This window comes from Capricornis sumatraensis, chromosome 8 (assembly GCF_032405125.1).
Source record: "Capricornis sumatraensis isolate serow.1 chromosome 8, serow.2, whole genome shotgun sequence".
Lineage (NCBI taxonomy): Eukaryota > Metazoa > Chordata > Mammalia > Artiodactyla > Bovidae > Capricornis > Capricornis sumatraensis.
In genome coordinates, this window is record NC_091076.1 from 106,178,316 (window position 1) to 106,190,577 (window position 12,262).

At 48.9% G+C, this 12,262-nt stretch overlaps 1 protein-coding gene across 1 annotated transcript in view; it reads right to left on the minus strand.

Moving 5' to 3' along the window:
- Positions 1-12,262, minus strand: part of RAB37 (RAB37, member RAS oncogene family) — a 65,269-nt gene that overhangs the window by 11,935 nt on the left and 41,072 nt on the right. Inside the window, exon 2 of the mRNA XM_068978013.1 lies at positions 3,443-3,553. Coding sequence (XP_068834114.1) covers positions 3,443-3,553 — 111 coding nt within the window. The remainder of the gene's footprint in view (positions 1-3,442; positions 3,554-12,262) is intronic.

Genomic DNA, 12,262 nt, shown 5'->3' on the forward strand with positions numbered 1-12,262 from the left:
ACTTGACTGAACGTGCCAGACCTTGGCCGGCAGAGGACGGATTCCAACTTATTGGAAGGCAGTAGATGAGCCACTGATGGTGCTAAGTGGTGGGGACCAGGGATGAGGCTTTAGAAAGATGAACGTTACAGTTGTGTTCAGGCAAGACTGGAGAGTTTAGGGGACACTGAGACAAGACATAGCCAGGAGGACCTGACTGAGGGGGAGGGAGCTGGCTGGGGAGACTGCTGTATGAACCCTGTGGGTGTTCACACCCCAGTAAACTCATCTACAGGACTATGCCACCAGTTTGGTGCAGATGATGACAGAGGAGTTGGCAAAGACCTTGCTTTGAGAGCCATCTACCTAGGACCTGGGCAGGTCCCACTTCCAGAAGCAATGAGCTCAGAGGTTCTAGAGGGGGCCTGGGGGCAGATCCCAGTGGTCTCCCCACTCACCTCTGTCTCCTGTATTTATTGTTACTATTACTAACTTTTTTTTTTTGGCCATGCAGCAAGTGGGATCTTATTTCTCCAACCGGGGATTGAACTCATGTCTCCCGCAGTGGAAGCACGGAATCCAACCACTGGACCACCAGGGGACTCCCCACCTCTGTCTCCTTTAAAGTGAAGGTCAAGGACTCCTCCTCTCTCCTGCTGCCCAGGCTCCACTCAGCCTAATGAGCTGGGTCAACAGGACACCCACCCACCCCCACCAGCTACCAGGAATTCTGACCACAGCCAGGGCTGGCCACAGGACATTTGCACATGGCCAGCTCATTGGAAAAGATCTTGATGCTGGGAAAGATTGAGGGCAAGAGGAGAAGGGAGCAACAGAGGATGAGACGGTCAGATGGTATCACTGACTCAATGGACGTGAGTTTGAGCAAACTCAGGGAGATGGTGAAGAATAGGGAGGATGGCGTGCTGCAGTCCATGGGGTCACAAAGAGTCGGACATGATTTAACGACTTAACAACAACGAGCTGTCAGCAGTGTCTCAAGTTAATGTGCAAACGACAGGTGGACAAGCAAGTGTCCGGCAGCCCAGCTCTCTGGGGGCCCCCAGACCACTGATATTGGGAGGAGACCCCCATGTCCTCCAGCCCCTGTGTCAGAGGACATGGGAGACTTCAGCTGCTGGGCAGAGATCCAGCTGGTCTGAGCAGAGGGTTGGAAGGAGACCCGTCTCTGGGAAGGAAACGAGTGGAAAGTCCCTGGCGCTAGCCAGAGGAGTGGGGAGGGGGCTTGTGGAGGAGACCAGTGTTTTCCCAGTGACTGCTGCAGGCCTCTTTGTGTGGAGCTGGGCCGTGGTGCCCGGCCTGGGGTTAGTCACGTGTCCTCGCCGTGGCCCCTGTCACGGGCTGTCATCCCACCTTCTACGGCCAGTGTGGGCTGAGGGGTAGGGTGTGTGCCCGGTCTGCTCCCAGGCCACGCACTGGACCCAGGAGACCCCAGACTCAGGCCTGAATCGGGCCCCCAGGCCCTCACGCAGCATAAGCTACCCGTGGGTTTGTCCTGAGGTCCGAACCAGGGCCAAGCACGCAGCCAAGGTCCAGGAGGGAGGGCGGGCCCGGCCCGTGTGCTGCTGGCCACTCGCTTTCTTCCTTCTCACACTGGCAAGTCGCCTCGCTTTTCTCACCAGGCTGGTGGCAAACGTTAGAGGTCCCACCCCTGAGCCTCCGAGGAGCGTGAATCAGTTTCCCCCACCCCCTCTCTGCCTCTCACCCTCTGACACGCGGGAGTACAGGGATGGAGTGTGAGGAGAGTGACTGTGGGCACACACGTGCCCTGCATGCTGAGGGGCAGGTGATGCGGGCCCGTGGTGGAGGACGCCTGGCACCCCTATCCTGGTCGGCTTTCTGGCACCCTGCTCCAAAGCCTGGGGGCTGTCACTGTGGCCCCGCCCCTCCTGGACTCAGCCTCGCTTCTCACAGCACTACGAGCCTTGGGTGCTGGTTTTTGCGGCTGAACTTCAGCTGGCACATACCCTGGCCAGTCTCTCATTTCTTCTCCATCATGGTCCCTTGCCTTCTGCACGGTGACCCAGTGGTCAAGTCCAGATTCTGGGGGGGTCCCGCCAGCATGATTCTGCTGTGTCCCAGCACCTCCCAGGCCTGGTGCTCTGTTTGGCCTGGGAGGCTGCCCTTACAAACACCCATGCTGCCCAAGAAATGACATTTGTCCTTCCGCATCTCCAGATACTAGGATTCTGGGGACCCCTAAAGAAGGCCCTTTTGCACCTGCCACCATCCAAGAGAGGGCCAAAAAGGTTTCCAAAGGCTTCCCCAGGATTCAAGGTCGCTGCCAGCCGCTGGCAGGCATAGTGAAACGGGAGAGAAGTAAGGGTGTGGGCTAGAGGAAGCGCTCTGCGGCCTGCAGAGGCGCTAAGAATAGACGAAACCTGAGGATGGTTCCTTGATCTGAGCTTCTCCCCCGTGGTGTGTCCAGGGAGAGACAGAGCGTGAAAACCTGAACTTTAACCCTTGACCTGCCAGTGCCCTAGGATCCACAAGACAATGCCAAGTTTGGACATGTGTATAACATTTTTTTTTAATGTGGACCATTTAAAAAAGTTTTATAAATAGTTTAAAGTCTTATAAAGAGCTTCTCAGGTGGCACTAGTGGTAAAGAACCTGCCTGCCAGTGCAGGAGATTAAGAGATGCAGATTCGATCCCTGGGTCAGGAAGATCCCCTGGAGGAGGAAATGGCAAACCACTCCAGTATTCCTGCCTGAAGAATCCCACGGACAGAGGAGCCTGGTGGGCTACAGTCCATAAAGTCGCGAAGAGTTGGATATGACTGGGTGACTGAACAGCAACATAAAGAATTTGGTACAATATTGCTTCTGTTTTGTTCAGGTTTCTTGGCACGAGGCATGCAGGACCCTAGCTTCCAGACCAGGGATCGAACCTGCACCCCCTGCATGGGAAGGCGAAGTCTTAAACACTGGACTGCCAGAGAAGTCCCAAGGACTTATGTGCAATTTTTAAGCTACCTCTTTGCCTCTCTGGGCTTCTTCTTGCCCTGTATCTATGTCAGGATGCTCCCTTGCCTTCTAGCTGTCTTCAGTCGTGGGGAGCCCCAGAGGGAGGTGGACGGGGACCAGGAGGGGAGCAATGTGGGACAGGGGCCAGTTTCCTGCCCCGGCTGCCTCCCGGGTGGGCTCCGATGGTGGCTGTGTTCCACCACTGGGGTCAGGGCAGCCCTCTGTACACAGCCCTCTTTGTTCCTGGTTCTGCTGACGGTTCCCTCTTCCCTTTCTTCAGACCTCGGGTGGGATGGATGCCCTGAAACTGCCCAAGGGCCCTGCCACTTCCCTCCTGGTTTCCCCACCCCCTGCCTGCACCTCAGCCAATAGCCGTTTTATTAAACCTCCTGAATGACCCAGTGTGAGCGTCCACCTGTCTCCTGCTGGGACCCTGTCAGAGGCCCAGCAGGACCCCCAAGCCCAGAGTGCTTACTGTGAATCCGATGCCCACGGTGGCCGAGAAGGAGCCTGGGACGAACTTGCCCTGGTCGAACTGAACCAGCAGGGAGGTCTTCCCCACGCCGCTGTCCCCCACCAGGATGGTCTGAAAGGGAGCAACAGAGGGGGCTGAGAGGTTCCGGGGCTGTGGGAGTGGGCTCCTTCTAAACGCACACACACATGTTCACACACACACACACACAACCCCTGCCCCCCCCTGCCCCCAAGCTCTGGATTTCCTAGTGAAACCGCTGAACGTGGCATGAAAGCATGAAGGAAATCTTGTGTCAACCCAAGTTAATCAGTCTCTCGGGTGACCTTGAGAATGTGCCTCTCAGACTTCCAGCCCCGAGGGCATTGCTGACTGAGGTCTCACTGCTGCGCTCTGCGGGCCGTCATTGGTCTGTTCCTGGGAGAAGCAAGACTTCCCTAAAAGCCAGCTTTGGCTCCTGGACTCTCTTGCAGTTTTGCAGAAACTTCCAGAGACTTCAGAGCAGCCTTGCACACGTCTACCCAACCTTCCTGCTCTTCCTCCTTCACCTGGGGACAGACCTGGGTCAACCATGAGTTGGCACTTCCCAAGGGCATCTGCTGGGTTCCCAGGTGGCGCTGTGCTGGGCTCAGTGACTCAGTCATGTCTGACTCTTTGTGACCCCATGGACTGTAGCCCGCCAGACTCCTCTGTCCGTGGGATTCACTAGGCAAGAATACTGGAGTGGGTCACCATGCCCTCCATCAGGAGAACTTCCTGACCCAGGGATTGAACCCAGGTCTCCCATGTTGCAGGTAGACCCTTTACTGAGAATCCACCTGCCAATGCAGGAGACATGAGAGTCTTGGGTTCGATCTCTGGGTCAGGAAGATCCCCTGATGGAGGGCATGGAGACCCACTCCAGTATTCTTGCCTGGAGAGTCCTACGGACATAGGCTACAATCCGTAGAGCCGCATAGAGTCAGACCCCACTGGCGCGACTTAGCATGCACGCGTGCGAGGGCATCTGACATCTGCTTCGGTGGAGACTGAATCCGGTGTTGCTGCAGCTGTTGACCTTTGAGATGCCCGGAAGGGAGTTCAGGGTGAAGAATGGGGCACTGTGTGCTCCAGAAAAACTGGTGGAACAGGTCTTTAGATAGTTAGATACTTTCAGGACTTGATTTCAAGACCCTAATCCTCCCATCTCTTCATATCTAGGAAAGCACTAAATCTCTTCACGGTGATATCGGCTCCTCGTAACTAGCAGAAACATACCTTTTGTAAAATAGGTGCTCAATTGCACGAACTCCCCCTTCACCAAAATCACACACATCGACCGTCCCCGCTACCTCCTTGGAGCAGTCTCTCAGAGCCAGCTGGGGTGCTGTCTCCCGGGTTGCAGTCATTTTGCCCCAGATGAAACTTAACTCACAACTCTCACGCTGTGCATCTTTTTAAAGTCGACATCTCCATCACAGTCTGACTGCTTTTCCTGCCTCTCCCACCTGATTGCTCTCATAGGTGTTTCCCTCAATAATATCCTTGCACTTTTTTTTTTTTTTTGTGACCACACTTTGAGGCATAGGGGATCTTACTTCCCCTACCAGGGATCAAACCCTTGTTGGAGGTTCAGAGTCTTAACCACTAGACTAGTAGGGAAGTCCAAAATCCCTGAACATTTCATAACCCTTTTGGCACCAGCTTCTTGGAATACCTGTGTCTGGGGGTCTCCCTTGTGGGAAAGTCTATAGAATGAAAAAAATGAGGATGTCTGGATATACACATTGGGAAGAATATGCACTTGGCCTTGGAGAGGATAACATTTCAAAGGGACACAGAGTCTGAGAAAGAAGGGTCTGGCTACTTGTGTACTTGCAGGAAGTAGTGGGGAGAATTACCTGGAAATTCAGGTGCAATACCTGAAAGAAAATCATAAGCGATAGGGAAGAAATGAACATGCACTCAGAGGCTGATAGCCAGTGGATCCTCGATGAATGAATGGCTGGGTAAATGCATTAGTTTCAAAGTGGACAGTAGCCGCTGTCCAAAGGCAAGCATTCAGGGAGATGCCAGCTTTAGCTCAACTTATAAAACCATAAAAATACAAAAAAAAACAAAATGAAAAACTGTAGAGATCGACAGGGCCTCCTTGGGTCAGACTATGGCACTGGATCGCTAGCAGGGGTCATTCACGATGTTGCCTTTGGACGCCCTTTGACCACGGTTCCTCAGTCCCACTTCCCGAACCAAATTCTGTTCAGTTCTTATTTCCTCCTGGAGAAGGAAATGGCAACCCACTCCAGTACTCTTGCCTGGAAAATCCCATGGATGGAGCAGCCAGCTAGGCTATAGTCCGTGGGGTCACAAAGAGTCGGACACGACTGAGCGGCTTCTCTTTCTTCTCCTTTATTTCCTCCCTGGTGAAAAGACTTCATTTGTTTGTTGTATGCAGTGGCTTTAATAATTTACATCTCAAATCTAACTTCCTCACACTGGAAGAAGTGCTTCCTAGAGAGAATATTCCAGAATGTGAGGGGTCAGTCTGTCCATCTGCATCTACCACTTTTACTAAAAGATAGGACAGAGTCTCGTTCTTTCTGCCCTTATCCTTGTCCTCTCCAGGGTGAAGAGTTACCATCACCTTCTCTCCTGTGAAAACAGTCCCCTTTTCTTGTGACCTTTTCTGATTCAGTGAGGACACAGTCCAGGATGACGGGGTTCAGCATTTCAGATCCAGTGGAATTCTGCCCGGAGGCAAGGGAGGGATGATGTTCTTGGGCTGGTCTTTTTAAAAACAGCAACTCCGTGAAGATGATCATGTTAGGAGTGAGTTGACGATGGGGGAAAACTTTTTTTCTGGGCCACCATGGAGAGCTCAGAGCTGATTAGTTTAGAAATTGAATGATTGCCCCTGAAACCCAGGGCCACCTTTATGCCTGGTCTTTATCTGGCTGTGCCCCTCCCCGTGAAATAAGTGGTCCATGGAGCTCAAAGATTTGTGTCCCCGCTATAGACTATAGTTTGCTCCAAGCTAACTGCTAGTGTTGCCTGAGTCGTGGCCAAGGGGTGGCTGTTTGCTGGGATGTGGACAGAGCTTGGGTGTGAAGGCTGGGTGTTCACATACACACTCTCCTGAGGGCCTTGGGGTGTGGAATGTGCGGGAGTGGGGAGGGCAGGGGAACGTCTGTGAACGGTGGGCTGAGGATAGGGAGACATCTGTCACTAGGCTGCTATGTCTTGGAGCAGAACTTCTGAGAATGATACATTCAAATCTGGCTTCTGCGTTGGTAGGCAGGTATTTTTGTCAAGGTAGGAAGGTCAGATGCACTTTTTTCTTTTTTGCCATACTGTGTGGCCTGTGGGATCTTAGTTACTAGCATGCATGCGTGCTAAGTCGCTTCAGTCATGTCTGACTCTTTGGACCCTATGGACCGTAGTCTGCCAGGCAGCTCTGTCCATGGGATTTTCCGGGCAAGAATACTGGAGTGGGTTGCCATGCCCTCCTCCAGGGGATCTTCCCAACCCAGGGACTGAACCCACATCTGAATCTCCTGCACTGGCAGGTGGATTCTAGTGCTACCTGGGAAGCCCCTTCGTTACCAGATCAGGGATCTAACCTGTGCCCCCCGCAGTGGAAGCATGGAGTCTTAACCACTGGGCCACCAGGGAAGTCCAGATGCATTTGATTTGATAGATTTAAAGAAAATATGTGTTTATTTATTTGGCTACCCTGGGTCTTAGTTGCAGTTCACGGGATCTTTCCTTGCGGTACAGGGACTCTCTAGCTGTGGCTTACAGGCTCAGTAATTGCAGCCCACAAATTTAGTAGCTCCAAGGCATGTGGGATCTTTAGTTCCCCTACCAGGGATTGAACTCGAGTCCCCTGCATTGTAAGGTGGATTCTTAACCACTGAACCATCAGGGAAATGCTGATTTGATAGATTCTTTTCTTAGCTTGCTTTAGACTGTTAAAATATCGAGACACATGGTATATGGGCCGCCATTTGTATGCTAGCCCTGGTCCCCCAAATGTTAGGGAGGGGTCTGGCTAATCTATTATCTTAGATGCACAAAGGAGTGTCTCCACTCAACAGCTGCCAGGATTTTCCTGAAGTTACTCTGGGTGTGCTCCAAATTTCACTGCTCAGAGAAGCCTCAGATCTGGATTTTCCAGGGCACCTCCACTTTTGGGAGCACGTATGGAAATGTTAATTAATCGTGGTTGTGACAGAAACCTCTGGGTTAGCGTTGCCATCGTTTAGACAAGTGTCTTTGTTCTCTCTTCTTGTCATTTTGTTTATGTCCCTATTTGTGTCTCATCCACATCCTAAAGGGACCTGAGATGATTGACAGCAAAACCCACCATAGGGGGTAAAGAACCCGCCAGCCGGCGCAGGAGATATGGGTTCGATCCCTGGATCGGGAAGATGCCCTGGAGGTGAACATGGCAACCCATCCATCCCATGGATGGAGAAGCCTGGTGGGCTTCAGTCCACGGGATCACAAAGAGTCAGACATGACTAAGCATGTGGGCATGCACACCGCTATACCAGAGGGCAGTTAACGATGCTGCCTGATCATGCCTGGCATAAATTCCCCAAAGTGAGGTTGGGTTTCTCCTGCGTCTGAGCTTCCATTTGGTTCTGGATTTCCTGGCAGTCAAGATGAAATGGGAAGCCAGATGGAGTGTGTGGTACTTTATTGCCAGGAAAAATGCCTGAGTCCTTTCAATCAGTGAGTACTTTTTCTCTTGGCATGAGCTGCTCAGAGGAATCTCTTGTATGGATCCTTACACAAGAGGCTGAATGACAAAATGGGCATTTGTAATGTTGCAGAAGATGCGAAGCTTTTCCTCCAGCTTTTGTATCGATCTTTGCTAAAAGCTGGGGCCTGACATCTACTCTCACTTCCGTAGAGGCCTCTCAATGGAGCCGGGCTAATGGTGTCTAAATACATTGCTTTCCTGTGATTTCGTGATTCAGGGGAACATTTAGAAAACCAAGATGAATGGAGTGGTTACTGTGGCTCTGACAGTGGTTCTTAGCAACCTTTTTTTTTTTTTTCCTTAACAAGATAGGAAATTCAGAGGCCATAAAGAAAAAGATCGATAGATCTGATTGTATAGGAAAAAAAAATACTCTGGTCATTAGAAGATAAAGCAACAAAATCAAATGAGAAACGACAGCGGGAAAATATTGGCAAGATGGACAGAGGAGCCTGGTGGGCTGAGGTCTTGGGGGGTCGCAGGGAGTTGGATGCGACTGAAGCGACTGACACAGCACAGCACGTGCCAGGTAAAGGGTTAAACACCTAGCAATATCAAGAGCTCTCAGAAGAAGTTCTCAATAGAAAAGTGAGCAAAGGTTATGGATAGAGAGGCTTTATGAGCATTTCATATAAACGGAAACATGCCATATGTGATATTTTGTGACTGGTTCTTTTACTTAGCGTCCTGTTTTTGAGGTTCATCGATGAGATAGCATGCAGCAGTAATTAATTCCTTTCTGTTATAGAATAATATTCCATTATACGGCTATCCCACATTTCGCTTTCTCCATTTATCAGTTGTTGGGTATTTGGGATGTTCCCACTTTTTTTGGCTACTAATAAATAATGCTGCTATGAACATCTATTCTTACACATTTCTGTGTGGACATATGTTTTCATTTCTCTTGGGTAGTTATGTTTGTTTTAGGTGTCAACATGGCGAGGCTATAGTTCCTGTTATTCAATCAAACACTAATCTAAATATTGCTATGAAGGGATATTTTAGATGTGACTAACATCTACAACCAACTTCCGCTTGCAAAGGTACACCAAGATAGGTGTACCAGGCCACTCACTGGAGCATTTGTAGGAGCAGGTAGTTCTGCAGTAGGGACTGGTGGCTTGTAAGTCTTCAATGATCCACATTTGCCTTATCCAGTTAACTGAAAGATCTTAAGAGCAACTCTGAGCTTTCCCTGAGAAAGAAGTTCCGTCCCAAGATTGTAGCATTGGCTCCTGCCCGACAGATGCTGGGCTTGCTGGTTCCCACTGTTGCATCAGCCAATTGCTTAGACGAGATCTGTCTTTATCGATAGATCTCCTACTAGCCCTGTTTTTCTGGGGAACCCTGACTGATAAAAAATAATATAGAATGCTTTGCTAAAACTTTGATTATGGTCAACATTGACTGAGACTTGGGGAAGCAGGCACATATACATATACCATTGGTGGGAGTCTACACTAGGGCCTTTTGGAGAACAATTGACAATATCTATCAGAGTTACACTGCAGATGGTGATTGCAGCCATGAAATTAAAAGATGTTTGCTCTTTGAAAGAAAAGCTATGACAAACCCATACAGCATATTAAAAAGCAGAGGCATTCCTTTGCCAACAAAGGTCCATCTAGTCAAAGCTATGGTTTTTCCAGTAGTCACATATGGATATGAGAGTTGGATTATAAAGAAAGCTGAGTGCCGAAGAATTGATGCTTTTGAACTGTGGTCTTGAAGAAGACTCTTGAGAGTCCCTTGGAATGCAAGGAGATCCAACCAGTCCATCCTAAAGGAAATCAGTCCTGAATATTCATTGGAAGGACTGATGCTGAAGCTTCAGTATTTTGGCCACCTGATGTGAAGAACTGACTCATTGGAAAAGACTCTGATGCTGGGAATGATTGAAGGCAGGAGGAGAAGGGGACAACAGAGGATGAGATGGCTGGATGGCGTCACTGACATGATGGACATGAGTTTGAGCAAACTCTGGGAGTTGGTGATGGACAGGGAGGCCTGGCGTACTGCAGTCGATGGGGTCGGAAAGAGTCAGACATGACTGAGCGATTGAGCTAAACTGAACTGATCAAAGTTACAGATGCCAATTTTTTTCCACTCAGCAGTTCTAGGGCTTTGCTTCCAAAAGTGCACCAAGATATATGTACAGGACTGCTCACCTTAGTGCTTGTAGGGGCAGATAATCCAGTAGTTGGGACTGGTGAAATGAACTCTAGAATTTACATGCAATGTAATATTGTAAATGATAAAAGAATGAGGAAAATCTGTATGTGCTGTTTGGAAAAAACTATATTATTAAGCAAAAGATGAAGGGGCAGAGAGGTTTGTTTGTATGATGAGTTACGTGCACTTCACTTAGATGCATATTCTAGTTATGCATAAGCTTTAAAATCTACTTTTTAAATTTTTTTGGCCATACCATGTGACATATGGGATCTTAATTCCCCAACGAGGGATCAGACCTATGCCTCCTGCATTGGAAGCTTGGAGTCTTAACTGCTGGACCACCAGGAAAGTCCCTGCATAAGCTTTTTTTAAAAAGAGGCAACAGAGTCTGACAATGGTTTCCTTGAGGTTCTGGACATGGTGAGGTGGGGTTGGAAAGGAGAATTTTCTTTTTCCTTTTGTCTCTCCCACACTTGAGAAAACTCTGTTTGCATTGCCTTTTAAAGAAATGTTAACTGGGATTATTTCAAAGTGGGCATTATTGGCTTTGTTTACTTTTGGAATTTTTCTGTATTAAAAATCCCTAATAAATGTAATAAAGTAATTGATGAAGTAAAGTCATACAGGAGTGATCCTTTACGTAACCTGAAATAAACTGCTTTTCTAAAGAAAAGAACACAAAATTGGTAATAGAAACATATACTTATATTCAACAGTGGTTGTCTCTGGGGTGGCATTAGAACTGATTTACCATGCACTGTTTGGGTTCCTCTGTGTTTCATTATTCTTCAACAATGAATACACATTATTTTTGCAAATTGAAGAAGACTGTAGTCTGCAAGTCCAATGTGACCAAGAGGAGTTTTTGATTTTAGTCCCTGGAGGCATTTCTACCAAAAAGAAACATGAATTGGTTCTGCCCTCCAAAGCTTTAAAGCCATCCTTTTTTTTTTTTTCCTTTGGCTGTGCCACGTATCTTGCTGGATCTTAGTTCCCTGACCAGGAATTGAACCCAGGCTTTTGGCAGTGAAAGCTCCAAGTCCTAACCACTGGACTGCAAGGGAATTCCCTAAAACCAAACTTCTTAATGATATTTGTCTTATAGGACATCTTTTTCTCAAAGGAGATGGTGTTGTTTGTGATGGAAATCTGTTGAGAAGTGAGTGATATGAACTCACACATTAGTGTCCCCTCCTGATTTCTGGAATAACTTTGCTTTTCTGCAGGAAGAGATAAAAGACGGGTGAAGTATAAACCTGAAAGTTAAAAGTGATTATCTCAGGGTGATGAGATGAAGACAATTATATCCTTTTTTTTTTTTTTTAACCTTATCTGTATTTCACAATTTATTTTCTTGAAATGAACTTGTATTGCTTTCTTAGCTTAGAGCAACTTATAGTTTTGAATCACAAGCCACGGATGGCTAGTGGTCCAAGGGCCCTTCTGATCTGAACCACATTAGAGGGAGAGGTGAGGTGAGGTGTTGAGATAGCAGGGGCAGCGCGGGCCATCTGTGAAGAGCTGCACGGAAAAGTCAGAGGGCAGAGGGGACTGGAGTGAACAGAAACCGCAGGGCAGCTAAAGCTGCGGAGTGGAGAATGAGGCAGCCGCTGTTGGGTGGATCTGGATTTCGTGGGGTCGTCTTTTAGTTTTCAATCACAATAACACTGCAATGAGCTGTCCGAAGTTCAGTGGCGTGTAGCGAGCTTGTGAGGCCGCGGTTTAGCCTGGGAGGTCTTTCTGGTCTCAGCTGGGCTCCCTTGCGTGTCTGGGAGTCAGCGAGCTGTTGGCCAGAGCAGCGTGGCTCTTGATCCTCTGGTTAGCCTGGTGCATTCTCAAGGAGGAAGTAGAGAAGCATAAGAACAAAGGAAATGCAGGAGGCTCCTGCAGGCTGGGGC